We start from the raw sequence: 13,651 nt of genomic DNA on the forward strand, positions 1-13,651 counted from the left end.
CACTCAAGTGTCCATGGATGGCTCTCCAGAAAAAAAATTATGATAAATCTTTATACTTTCAAACTGTTTAAAACTGAATGGATGCCACTGCCAGGTAAGAGCCAGCACCTTGCGATCTTGCCACAGAACACTTTTCAGACTGGGGTTGTGATTTCACGGGAATAGCTTACAATCTGCTAAGGTGTGTGTAAGAAATAGAACCACCTCACAAGGCCTGCTTGGAATGATCATCGAAGGACAATTGTCATCACGTAGGGCTTGACCAACAGACTAAAAAGAGGAAAACCGGGAACGCTGAATACGTAGCAGAATTAACTACGTGGGTTTTGTTTCCCACAACAACTCTGAGAAAATGCCCCAAACTGGACTCTGTAGCCTCCTCCCCAAACTTGACTGGTGGACCCTGCAAGACACCGTCATGATGTGAGAATCCAGCCTCTCAGTGTGATTTGGGAAAAGACTATTCTTAACTTTTCTAGTGACAAAAAAGAAAGACCTCTTCACTTTGCATTGGCAGATAAGGCAGTAATGACTGGGCGATTGCTCCTTGCCTCGCCCTTACTTTTCTCTTAGAGAGTAAGAATTTAACACAACTAACATAGCTGAATTGCAGGGTGGTTTAGAGATGGGAGAAATAACACAGTACATTTGAGTCCAAAATCAGTTCCACGAAAGACAGACTTCTTTTCCTAGCTAAATTACTGAGGAGCTCTACATAACACAGGAGCCTTAAGAACTGGTTTGAGACACTACTCGACTGCTGTGGAGCACTTAAGTACTAAAGGATACTTGCCACAATACCGCAACCACATGGGTAGCTGCAGATTCTCTTTAAGCAAATAGTAATCACTGAAAGAGTTGGGGATCTGATGTGCATACAAGACCTTCATCCCCTACCAAATCACTGAAAACATATGTATGGGACAACTCCTTATATGGTGAAATCAGAATAATTCAAAGCTTTGCTGTAGCTCAGGAAAATCATGCGTATTACACATTGCTTGATGAAAACACATGTATTCCATCACCTCCTGATACACGCAGACCTTGTGAGGACCCCTAAAACCAGGTCTGCAGAACTGCCTCAAGTAATTCCACTGATCGCGTTTGTATCTGTAGGAAGCCTGAACATCAGTGTAGGTCACAAACCTGCCTGGGCACTTTGAGACACAAAGCTGCAAGAAAAGAAGGGACACGGGGGTAGAGAAGGGTAAGGAAAGTCAGCGCAATCAAAAAGCAAGAGAAAAGGCCACCTGCAAAACTGCCCTCTTTTATGGAATTGCCTTCAGTAATGCTTACTGCAGCATTTGGGAAGGGACACAATGCACTTGCGAGTGCATTTTGAAGGATATGAATTTTTAAAACAAACAAACGTATGTCTACTTCTTAAGCACCATGACTAAAAGGCAATCTCGGTATTTCACTCACCTGTCTTATAGGGCACTGTAGGTTTATTAACACTACGGGGCTGGCACATTCCAGAATGCTGAAGTGAAACAAAATGGTCTTGTTCCTATGGAAGTGGACCTAAGTAATGTTATGATTAAGGGTGCTTGTACATCCTACCATTCAAAACCTGACAGCATGGATTGATATTTAAATTCTACCATTGTGATTGGTGATACTGCCCACACAAAACAAACAAACAAAAACAAACCCAAACAAATCCCAAGCAGACCCTGGGTCTTTCATGCCAAGACATCTCCAAAACCAGACGCATTTGGTCTAAAGAAGTATGTGAGCTAAAGACTGCTAACTTTTGAGAAGGTGTTTTCACAGAACGCTTTTAAGCTGAAACAACCCAGGCACTGTTACAGGCATCTGTAGCCCTGCCTCTGAGAAGTGAGGTCTGTAAAACACCCCCGCAAAAACTCTGGGGCTCCCCTGCTTGCACTGAACACACTGCGTGTGCACTGCGGGCAAAATCACTATGGGCAAATGCTACACTGTGAAAGCTGCCTGTTTCTGCCTGGTCAGAAGGAGGCACCAAAATCAACCAAAAGCTCTTTACGGCTGAAACCTTAAAGCAGCTGGCCAGGAAACAGAACCATAATAATAGCATCTGCTCCTAACCCTGACAAACCTCCTGTGATGGAAAGTAGGGACAGCCTGAGGACTTTGCACCCCAGATCCTCACACTTGACAGCTTCAGGAATTTCACTGCACAGTCAAGTTCCTTCCAGAAGCAGGGGGAGGGCAAGAAGTGGGGAGAGTGAGTGGATGAGGTTTGTGGTTGGGTTTAAACCACGACAACTGGGATTAGCTCAACTGCCTGACATTTTACAAGGTCAAACTGTTTTCACCAGGGTCCGTTCTACGGTGCACTGGTAACAAACCACGCATCCTGCCAAAACCGGTTTCACTAACATTAGCTGTGATTTCTTCAAATCCACAGAGTAAACTTTTGGACTGAAATGTCAGCGCTCTTCAACAGCTTCTTCACAGTGCTCATGACTACTCCTCAGTGAGACTGCTGTGAATGCTTGCTCCAAGCACAAGACTCAAAACAGAGACTGCGACCACTTTCCCAGGAAAACTTCTCACACTAAAGCCTTAGAGACGCAGGAAAACCATAGTCCTGGGTTAGCCTTTCACAGTGCTTACTTTCCGGACGTCAGAAAGCCCTGACAATGGCAGCAGGGAAGGCACGACGAGCGCATCCCACACCTCCACTTTCAGGGACCAGAGGGACTTGTTCAGAGGGGCCTCCTGGCCTACTGCCACAAACACTCCTGCTTTCCCAGTAGGATGCGGTATGTCTCTTTTGGCCTGTATTTTTATGAGAAACTCCTCAACGTAGCCAGGACATGCCAAATTGCAGTCTCAGCAGCTGTACTATTCTCCAGCTATCGTAGAGATGGAGGGACATTTGTGGATAGGAACTGGAAATCACATTGTAAAAAACAACCAAAGGGAAGTCTTGATTAACAAAGAGAAAGAAGGAATGGGAGTGTAACAAAGCAGAAGAAGGAATGGGAGTGGATGATAACAGAGACGCACGTCTGGCTACACACCACACAGTGCACGGACACTGTGGGTCTGAGGCTCCCAAACCCACCTGCCCACTGCTTCGTACTGACCTCAGAGGGCAGAAGGGCAAATTGGGAGTGAGAAGGGGAGCAGAGAAGGGGTGCAGTGAGGGGAACACACAACACAACTTTTGCTCCTAGTTTTTCCTCTTCAGGAAGCTGGCCTCTCCAAAACCTGCTGTGAAGAATCTCAGAGGGTGGAACAGGTCTTCTTACACCATTTAGTCTCTTTCCTCTGTAACAAAAAACTTGGGAGGATATGAAGTCCTAGCTCTGCCTCTGTTCCACTCCCCATCTCCTGCTCAAAACACAGAGACTGCGATCACTTTCCAAGGAAAACTTCTCACACTAAAGCCTTAGAGATGCAGGAAAACCATAGTCCTGGGTGCCCTGGGTTTACCAGGAGCCGTTTTGCTCCTTCTTAGTAACTGGTGCAAGCTCTGTGTTTTGACTTCCAGCATGGGCAGAGAGCTGATAACACCGACTGTTTTTAAATGTTGCTATGTAATGTTTATTCTGGCCAAGGACTCTGTGAGTCTCATGCTCTGCTGGGGACAAGGGGAGGCCGGGAGGAAGCAGAGACAGGACACCTGACCCAAACTAGCCAAAGAGGTATTCCATACCACAGCACGTCATGCCCAGGGAGGTAACTGGGAGTTACCCGGAAGGGCACACTCTCTCTTCGGGGCGCTCGAACTCGTTCGGCGGTGGTATCGTATTCTCTTGTTATTTTCTCTTATCAATATTATCATTGGCGGTAGCAGCAGGGATTTGTGTTATACCTTAGTTACTGGGTTGTTCTTATCTCAACCCGTGGGAGTTACATTCTCCTGATTCACCTCCCCATCCCTCCGGGAGAGGGGAGGGTCGGGGTGGGGGTGGGGTGGTGAGTGGACGACCTGTGTGGATTGGTTTAAACCACGACACATGGGTTGACTGATTGCTGTGAGGAACTGGACTGGGACTCTTGACTATTCAATTGGATAAGATTAAAGAAGCTGTTTGTAATAGATTGATTTGTGTTTGGACCCTACGAGGGTTTCAGCGGTTCAGTGCCGCTCTTCATAATGGGGTTTCAGCATTACAGATGGGAAACTAAGAGGAGATGAGGCTTATGGGATCTATGTGCACCCTGTGAAGCTCAAAGGGGGGAATCGTAAGCTGTAAATCAAAACCACGCTTCATTGCTAGCTGTAGATTGGGACCTCTTCTGTTGAGAGCAAGATGAGGCTGGTTCTTCAAGGTGATGAACATTTCAGAACCAACTGAAGAAAAGTCCCTCTCCAGCATCCTTGTAACCCCCTCTTCACACACTGGAAGCTGCTCGGAGGTCTCTTCTCCAGCCCCAACGTTCTCAGCCTGACTCTCAGCAGCTTCCTTCAAGGGGCTTCCATCACCTGCAGCAGCTCTGCTTGTGCAACACCCTCTATGGCCACCACAGACATACGGGGCCTGATGCCCACCCTGCAGCTCTGCCACTCCCCCAGACCCACAGCTTCCGTGTCTTCACGTGAGGGTCTTTGTTCACCTCAGTCCCAAGCATCTGCATCACTCCCAACATTCCCACTCCCCCGAATAGCCCTGGTACCCTTAAAGCATTCCATAACCTGTCTGGTACCCAGAAACCCACCCTGCCCCAGCCATTTCCATCCATCCCAGTAGCCCTAAGCCACTCCAAAACTACATGGTACCTCAAAACCCAACCAACCCCAGGCATCTCCAACACTTCCAATCCCTGTGGTAGCCCTAAACCACCCCAAAACTGCATGGTACCCCAAAACACAATCAACCACAGGCATCTCCATCCCTCCCAACACTGCTGGTACCCCTAAGTGACCCCAAACCCCATCTTTATTGAGCCCCATAAGGAAGGGTCCCCACACGCAGCATGTTGGGGTGCAGGGATGCTGCTTTGGGTGACAGCCCCAGTTCATGGCCCTGCAGCAGGTTTCCCCACAGCTTCAGTCTAGAACCCAGCCGGGTCACCATGGCAACGGGTCAAAACAGGGCCCTTTGTGACCTCATTTGTCTCACCCTACTTGAGCGCTTTGGTCAGGGGAGCAGACAGTGACAGGAAAGAGCAGGAGGAAGGAGCCGTTCGGTTGCTTCTGAGCTCAAGCCCTGTTGCGTTTGTTCCAAGCTTTCCCCTTCGCTACCCTGATCCCTTTCCTGCATCCCGCGGGATAATGGAGGGAGCCCCCAGATCCCCCCGGCAGGCTTGGGAGAGGGATGAGGCTCCTGAGGGGAGCATCTCTTCACTGGAGTCCTGTGAGGAATCCCTGGTCGTGCCATTGAGGACTGGTGAGCGTTGGTCTGGGAGCAGGACAAGGGGAGATGGGTTCAGACTGGAACAGGGGAAGTTCCACTTGGATAGAAGGAAGCTGTGCCCTATGGAGGGGGTGAGGCGCTGGCACAGGGTGGATGCTCCATCCACGGACAGGTTGGACGCACCCTTGGTGATATTGGATCATAGAGGCATAGAATGGGTTGGGTTGGAAAACCCAATGGATGATCTCTGGGTCCTTTCCAACCCAACCCATTCTATGATTCCATAACTTTATGACCAGCACCACATTCCTTGGATGCTGGCGGGGGTCAGATCTTCCTCTGCTCTCCAAACCTCCCCTCTTCCTCCATTAGATGACAGCTGGTTACCCGTGTACACACTGGAGCAGGATGAAGTGGAGCGCATTGAGGCATTTGTCAACATCCCAGCCATGGTGAGCAAGGCCATTGAGACGCTGATGGGTGCTGTTGGGTGCTGCCTTCACCGCTAGCGCTCCGGTACCCCTGTCCCCTCTCATATGCCCTGTTTGTGCCTCCATCCCCACTGTTTTCCAGTCTGAGCATGAAAAGGTTGGATTCCTTGAGAGCGTTTGCTTCCTGCTGAGCACCGCCAGGTTCTGCTGCTTGCAGCAGGGCCTGGATGTCTTCTGCCATAAGAACCACCTCGCAGAGACCATTCAGGTGAAGGGACCCCCATGGGGATGCTATGAGGCAAAGGCCTCCAGCACCCGGTGAGGGCAGCATTGGTGGACTTCCAGGTCCCTTATCCCCGTTGTGCTCTACAGACACTGCTCCAAGAGCAGCCCACGGACCAGCTGCGCACGGAGGTGCGGCATCTTGCCATGGATGCGATAGCGGAACTGAGGTACCTACTGCACATCCCTCCTGGGGACCCCACTGCTCCCAGCACCAGCATCCAACTGGAGCCTTCTTCCTTTGCAGCTCAGTGGAGTCAGGGCTTGCGGAACAAGGGAGACGCCTCTTAGAGACCTGCTGCAAAAGCGTCTTCTTCCTGCCTCCGAAAGAGGAGTTTTGGGGCCTGGATACCTACTACTACGTCCGGGTAAGGTGCTCCAGGAGCCAGCAGCTTCCTTTAGAGCGCTGGGGCTGCAGGATGCCCATGGTTGAAGCTCTCTTGGTACCCAAAGGGCTCTGTTCTGTCCCTGCAGGCACTGGAGTCCATGGATAACATGCTCTGGAGTCTGGTGCTCAACTCTCCTGACCCCAGGGGCGGTGAGGAGCTGCAGAGCATCCTGCAGGTCTGGCCTGTGCGCAGTGGGGTTCATGGGGGCTGCTCCTCACCCATGGGGCCCCCCCAGAGCCATGGGGCCCCCCTCCTCTGGGTAACCTAAGGCCCTCCTGGAGCATGGGGGCTGCAGGGGGTAGCGGCTGCTGCCTGTAGAGCTCAGGGCAGGGACCCCACATCAAGAGGCTGAGCCCGCCTGGAATGGGGTCTTTGCTGCCTCCTGGTATCATGGGCTGGGACCAGGCTGCTGGGGCCCATGGACTGGTTCCCTTGCCCTGAACTGGTGCATAAAGAGGTCTTTGGAGGACGAACTTGTCTGTTATAGATATAAGTATATATATGTATGTATATGTGTGTGTGTATGTATGTATATGTATGTGTATACATGTGTGTATGTGTATGTGTATATTTGTATCTACTTATATATTTAGATATATTTATATCTATTTATATCTAAGTAGATGTATTTATACCTATATCTATATAATTTCTATTTATATCTATTTCTATATAGATATCTATAATACTGAAAGATTAATAATAGCAATATTGACTAATATTAGTATTAATATTTAAATCTATATTAGTATTACTATATTAATAGTGATATTAATATATGTTTATAGGTAGACATTTATATTGTTTAATATTTATATTAGTATTTTCATTTTTACTTATCAATATCTGTATCTAACCCTAGATTTATTTATATGTGTTAATATTCGTATTTATATTTATGTTAATACTTATATTTATGTTTATATATATGTTTATATATCTATAATTATGTTTCAATGATATTTAGACCTACCCTATACCTATTTAGCTCCACGACTCTATTCCTATTCACATGTGTTTACACGTACCCTGCAGTCCTAGGAGCACAGAGTGGGTTGGGTTGGAAAGTACCCAAAGCCCCTGCAGCCCCAGGGCAGGGGCAGCGCTGAGGCACTGATTTTCCCGGCCAGCTCCAGCCCAGCCCAGCCCTAGAAGCGGGGCCGTGCCTTGGTCCCTGCGGCCGGGGCATCCCCCACAGTGAGGGGACCAAGCCCTCACCCCCTGCACCCCTTCCCGTGCCACTGCCTCCATCCCTGCCCACCCCGCGGTGATGCTCAGCGGGAGCTGCAGTGGAAGCAGGGAGGGTCCAGCCCCTGCCGCAGCTCCGGGGCTCACCCGCGGCTTCTCCCCCCTGCCCAGCTCCTGCTGCACTTCAGCTGCTGCCCCAGCCCCGTCGTGAGGGAGAGGGCCCTGGGCAGGATCGTGGCCCTGACCCAGCTGCTGGAGCACCACCACACGCTGAGGGTAAGGACCCGGCAGGACCGCGGAGGGAGGCAGCGACTCCTGCATGGGGAGACGGGGACCTGCAGAGCACCCTGCGTCTGCCTGCGTCTGCCTGCTCCTGCTCCTGCCTCTGCTCCTGCTTCTCCTCCTTTTCCTGCCTCTGCCCCTGCCTCTGCCCCTGCCCCTGCCCCTGCCCCTGCCTCTGCCTCTGCCCCTGCCCCTGCCTCTTGCCTCTGCCCCTGCCCCTGCCTCTGCCTCTGCCCCTGCCCCTGCCTCTGTCTCTGCCCCTGCCTCTGCCCCTGCCCCTGCCCCTGCCTCTGCCCCTGCCCCTGCCTCTGCCTCTGCCCCTGCCTCTGCCCCTGCCTCTGCCCCTGCTCCTTCTCCTTTTCCTGCTCCTCCTCCTTCTCCTTTTCCTGCTCCTGCCCCTGCTCCTGCTCCTTCTCCTTCTCCTGGGTCTGCTCCTGCTACTCCTCCCGCTCCTACTCCTGCTCCCGCCCCTGCCCCTGCTCCCGCCCCTGCCCCTGTCCCTGCTCCTGCTCCTGCTCCTGCTCCTGTTCCTGCTCCTCCTCCTCCTTCTTCTCCTGCTCCTCCTCCTGCTTCTGCTCTTCCTCTTGCTCTTGCCCCTACCCCTGCTCCTGCTCCTGCTCCTCCTCTTCCTCTTCCTCTTGCTCTTGCCCCTGCCTCTGCTCCTGCTCCCGCTCCTGCTTTTTCTCCTGCTCCTCCTCCTGCCCCTGATCCTGCTCCTGCCCCTGCTCTTGCCCCTGCTCCTGCTTTTTCTCCTCCTCCTTCTCCTGCTCCTGTTCCTCATCCTGCTTCTGCTCCTGCTCCTTCTCCTCCTCCTGCTCCTGCTCCTGCTCCTCCTCCTGCTTCTGCTCCTGCTCCTGCTCCTTCTCCTGCTTCTGCTCCTGCTCCTTTCTTCTTCCCCTTCTTCTTTTCCTTTCTTCTTCTTTCTTCTTTCTTTCTCCTTCAGGCTCTTCTGCTCCTTCTTCTTTCGCCTTCCTTCTTCTTCTTTCGCCTTCTCCTTCTCTTCTCTCTCTTCACATTTCTTCTTCATTCTTCTTTTGTTGTCCTTCAGGTTCTTCTTCTGGTCCTTGTCCTTCTCCTTCTCTTCTTCCTCCTCCTTCTTGTCCTCCATCTCCTTCTCCTTCTCTTCTTTCTCCTTCACCTTCTCCTTTTCCTCGTCCTACTTCTCTTCCTGCTCCTCCTCTTTCCCCTTCTCCTCCTCTTTTTCTTTCTCCTTTCTTTCCTCCTTGTTCTTTGGGTTCTTCACCTTTTGTTCCTGTTCTTTCTCCCTCCCCAGAACCTGCGCCCGACCTGTAGGAGCCCCTTCAGCCCCATCCCCCCAGAGGAGCTCCCGGCCCCGCTCCTGGGCCAGCTCCTGGGCTACCTCCTCCTCTTCTGCTTTGCCAAGGACGGGACAAGCTCCCTGGCCCTGGATGCTCTTTGCGGCCTCCATCAGTACCTCCTGCGGCAGGAAGGTACCGGAAGCCGTGATGGGCTGCCCCCAACTGCTCCTGTTGACTCTCCTGTATCCCTTTGGCTCCCCTGTGTCCAATTGACTCTCCTGTATCACACTGACTCTCTTGTGTCCCATTGACTCTCCGGTATCCCATCGATGCTCCTGTATCCCATTGACTTTATTGTGTCCCATTGACTCTCCTGTATCCCATTGACTCTCCCGTGTCCCACTGACTCTCCCATATCCCATTGACTCTCCCATGTCCCATTGACTCTCCCATGTCCCATTGACTTTCCTGTGTCCCATTGACTCTCCCATATCCCATTGATGCTCCCGTATCCCATCGACTCCTATGTCCCATTGATTCTCCAGTATCCCACTGACTCTCCCGTATCCCATTGACTCTCCTGTGTCCCATTGACTCTCCAGTATCCCATTGATGCTTCCGTATCCCATTGACTCTCCAGTATCCCATTGACTCTTCCGTATCCCATTGACTCTCCTGTATCCCATTGACTCCCCTGTATCCCATTGACTCCCTTGTATCCCATTGACTCTCCTGTGTCTCCCTTGCTCTTCAGAAAGGCCAAAGCCAGAGCATAAACTGGGAGAGCTCAGATGGGATGAAGAAACCAGCCCCCAAGACCTCACCATGGTAATGGAGCTCCCCCCATTGCTGGACCCTACGGTGGGATGCTTCCCCAAGCAGGGACAACGCAGCTCCCATGCTCCCAACCTTCCTCCCATAGAGGTTTGCAGGCTCTCTTTATCCACGGGAGAGGACAGACATCGTCTGCGTGGTCATCGAGGCCATGAAGGACTCGAGCATCTTTGACAGGAGAGTGGCAGAGGACATCCTGGAGCTGGTCATGAGCGACCTCGACTTCTGGCTGGCGGAGGTGGGTGCCCCATGGCTGCGTTCCCATCCCCTTTGGTGCTTCCTCCTCCATCCCAAACCTAGGAGGGGTCTTAGGTACCCAAAGCAGCAGAGAGGGATGGGGAACGTGGTCCCAGCACCATCCTCGCCCATGCTCCCGCTTCCAGATGCCAAGCGTCGTGAAGAGCATCCGTGAATGCCTGCGGAATAGCAGCAGGGAAGCGACGGGGTGCAGGATGGACGCGCTCCTCGTCCTGATGGCTATCAAGCGCCCGAGGGCATTGACGATCAGCATGGTCCTCAACGTGCCCTTGAGAGACAGGTATCAGCCTTGAGGGCTTGGTCCCTATGGCCACCAGACCCAAGGACCCACAGCAACAGACAATCTTAAGGCCCTTTCTATGATGCTGGGGAGCGGGTCCCCGCATCCCACCCCATGGCATTGGGGCTGGAACTGGATGATCTTAACGTCCTGTCCATGATGCTGAGGATCGGGTCCCTCCATCCTGACCCATGGCATTGGGGCTGGTACTGGATGATCTCAAGGCCCTTCCCAGGATGCTGTGACATCCCTAAGGAGTGGGTCCCTCCATCTCAACGTGTGGCATTGGAGTTTTAATTGGATGATCTTAAGGCCCTTTCCATGATGCTCTGACATCCCTGAGGAGCGGGTCCCTGCATCCGAACCCATGGGGAGCACCACCGCTAACCCCTATAGGGCATCCCATGAGATGCATGGACCATGCTGACTCAGCGCCCTGCCTTCCAGCACTGACGTGGGCATGTGGGAGATGGTCCTGACCGTATCCAAGACTTCGGAGGCCCTACGGGAGCTGCTGAGGATGCTCCAGGACACCCGGGACACTTCCATCCACAGCTTGGTTGTGAGTCCCAAAGGGCCCTGCTGGCCTCCCATGAGCCCTGCAGGCTCGGTGGGGTCTCAATGCCTGTGTTTGCCTTAGACCATGGCCTCCGGTGCTGGTGGTGCTGAGGGCGCTGAGGAACCGCAGAGCCTGTCGACAGTGTCCGTGCTGCTGGAATGCCTCTCGAAGCTGTCAGAGAATCCTGACTTGGTGAGTGGGGCATGGGCATGGGTCAGGACATGGGCATGGGGCAGGGCATGGCCATGGAGAGCCCTCTTGGCTATGGGGTAGGACATGGGCATGGGGGAGGGCATGGCCATGGGGGGCCCTCTTGGCCACGGGTCACGGGGAGCCCTCTTGACCATGGGGCAGGGCATGGCCATACGGACCCATCTTGGCCATGACCTTGGTGACCACAGCCTTAGGTCAAGGCTTCCCCACAGGGAGACCCAATCTCTTCCTGCAGGCAAGGAAACTGCAGCGGCTCCTGCCCCACATCATGGGCAGTATCCGGGATGCCAGTGAGGAGCTCAGGATAAAGGCCCTGATGATCCTATGGAACGTGATGGGTCACCTACCAAGGGCAGAGGCCAGCTCCATTGCCGTGGGGCTGGTGCGGGACCTCCGGCCACTCTTTGATGGAGTAAGAGCTGCGTGGGCCCCATGCAGTGATTTGGAGCTCACATGGGGATGGCTCCAGGGCTTTGCATCCCATCAGGATCTGACCCACATCCCTCCTTTTCCTCCTTGTCTCCAGGGATGCAGCCAGCTCCGGGAGCTCTCCATCCGCCTGTTCCGATTCCTCCTGGAGCTGGTGCTTGGCTGCGATAGGTGGAGGGTGCGGAGCAAAACCTGGGATCTGCTGCTCCCGCTCTTCTTCCGCATGAGCGACCAAAGCCACAGCGTGGCCGAGGTATGGACCCGCAACCGCCAGCCCCGTATCCCACATTCCTGAGGGTGGGATCATCCCCAAGGTGCCATCTCCCATCCCATCCTGTGCAGGCTTCCCGGGAAGCTCTCCTTGCTGCGGCAACGCTTCTGGGGTGGGAAGAGCTCCAGCGCCTATTGGAGAGAAGGCAGATGTGGAGGGTTGCAGAGTGCTTGGTATGGGCCATGCATCCCTCCCTATTCCCACTGGAACCCCTTGGACCGCTCTGCCCATCACACATTGGGATGGGAAAGGGAGCGCTGGGAGCGCTCCAGCCAATGGGGGGTTCCGTAGCATCCCATTCCCTCTGCAGGTGGAGCGGAGCAGGAAGAGGATTCAGGGATACCTGTACCAGAGCCTGCAGTACCTGGAGGATGCTCAGGTCCCCCTGCAAGAGGCAGCCATCAGGTTCATTGGTGAGCCCCTGCGGTCCCCATCCCGGTCCCCACTGCTGCATCCCTGATGGATGCTGATGGATCCCGATGGATGCTGATGAATCCCAATGGATCCCTGTGCCCAGGACTGGCTGCACGGCCCCTAAAAGGGAAAAGCCCAAGGAAGCTGGGGGAGATCTGCAGAGGTGAGGAGGGAGCAGGGGCTGGGGGGATGCTGGAGGCTATGGGGGAGCTCATCCCGGTCTCTTTGGATCACAGCCCTGGAACCGCTGCTGCATGAGGGCGATCCCGGCCTTCGTTCCCTGGCGGCACAGACTGTGCTCATCCTCAGGAGTGCACCGGAGCGGCGGAGCCTGGGACGCTGCCTGCAGGCACTCTGCTGCTGGGAATGGCGCAGTTTTCCTTAGGGAAAAGGATGGCAGAGACAAACCCGGACCAAGGAGCTCCGGAGACCGAAGGGCAGCTCCTCCACCGCCCCGTTCCCTGCTCTCCATCTCCATCAATAGCATCCAGGCAGTACGGCAACCAAACCTGATTCCCTGTTATCCCGCAATGAAGATGCAGTGATTCCTTCCAGGCTTCCCTGCTTCCATGGATCAGCAAAGGGGGTGCCACTGTGGAAGGAAACGGTGCTTCCAAAGGAATTTGGTCCATTCTTACGCTAAAAGTCACGCATCAGCATCGCAATCCCCCCCTCGCTTCCATTGAGCGCACCCGGGTACCCCGGTGCGGTCCCTCTTGATCCGCCTCTTGGTACTACCCACTGGATAAAGCCACGCCTCCCAAGCAGGCACAACCAATCAGAGCCTGCTCCATCCGGATTTGCCACCCCCTCCTGTGGGCGGGCTCATCGGGCATGAAACAGAGGGGTCACTCCCCCCAGTACCCAAAATGGGGTACCCAATGCCTCAAAATAGGAGACACCCCCCTAAAATGGGATTCCAGCACCCCAAAATGGCTTGGACCCCCCCAGCCCCTCAAAATGGTCGCGACCCCGCTTTTCTACGCCTCCCTTGTGGAACAAACCACTATGGGGAGGTGGGGGTGGGCAGCAGTTTTATTCCCATCAACATCAAAACGGGAGGGGAGGGCATTAAATAAGAGCATGGGGATGTATAAATTAATATACACAATTGGGGGGGGGATGATTTGGGCGGGGCAATGCGGGGGTCACAGGGAGGCCCCTCCCCCAGCCGTGGAGAAAATGGGTAGATAAAGGCACGATTTGGGGTTGGAAAGGCACCATTTATACAAATATAGTGATTTATAAAGGGGGGGGAGGGGAAG

General features: G+C 53.4%; 1 protein-coding gene across 2 annotated transcripts; it reads left to right on the forward strand.

The window, feature by feature from the left end:
- Positions 1–3,719: 3,719 nt before the first annotated feature.
- Positions 3,720–13,349, forward strand: LOC136006262 (uncharacterized). Of its 2 annotated transcripts, XM_065664303.1 has the most exons (20): positions 3,720–3,739; positions 4,221–4,272; positions 5,670–5,749; positions 5,871–5,996; positions 6,101–6,180; positions 6,258–6,378; positions 6,485–6,574; positions 7,759–7,863; positions 9,143–9,320; positions 9,883–9,956; positions 10,051–10,200; positions 10,346–10,500; positions 10,948–11,062; positions 11,141–11,251; positions 11,508–11,684; positions 11,799–11,954; positions 12,044–12,145; positions 12,283–12,385; positions 12,490–12,549; positions 12,623–13,349. In XM_065664303.1, the coding sequence occupies exons 2-20, from the start codon at positions 4,254–4,256 to the stop codon at positions 12,769–12,771; spliced, it is 2,151 nt and encodes a 716-aa protein (XP_065520375.1). In that variant the 5' UTR covers positions 3,720–3,739; positions 4,221–4,253; the 3' UTR covers positions 12,772–13,349. The 2 variants fall into 2 exon arrangements, with proteins under 2 accessions (XP_065520375.1, XP_065520376.1); XM_065664304.1 differs by lacking the exon at positions 3,720–3,739 and having other exon boundaries at positions 4,145–4,272.
- The last annotated feature ends 302 nt before the right edge of the window (positions 13,350–13,651 follow it).

Source organism: Lathamus discolor, unplaced genomic scaffold, assembly GCF_037157495.1.
Source record: "Lathamus discolor isolate bLatDis1 unplaced genomic scaffold, bLatDis1.hap1 Scaffold_125, whole genome shotgun sequence".
Taxonomy (NCBI): domain Eukaryota; kingdom Metazoa; phylum Chordata; class Aves; order Psittaciformes; family Psittacidae; genus Lathamus; species Lathamus discolor.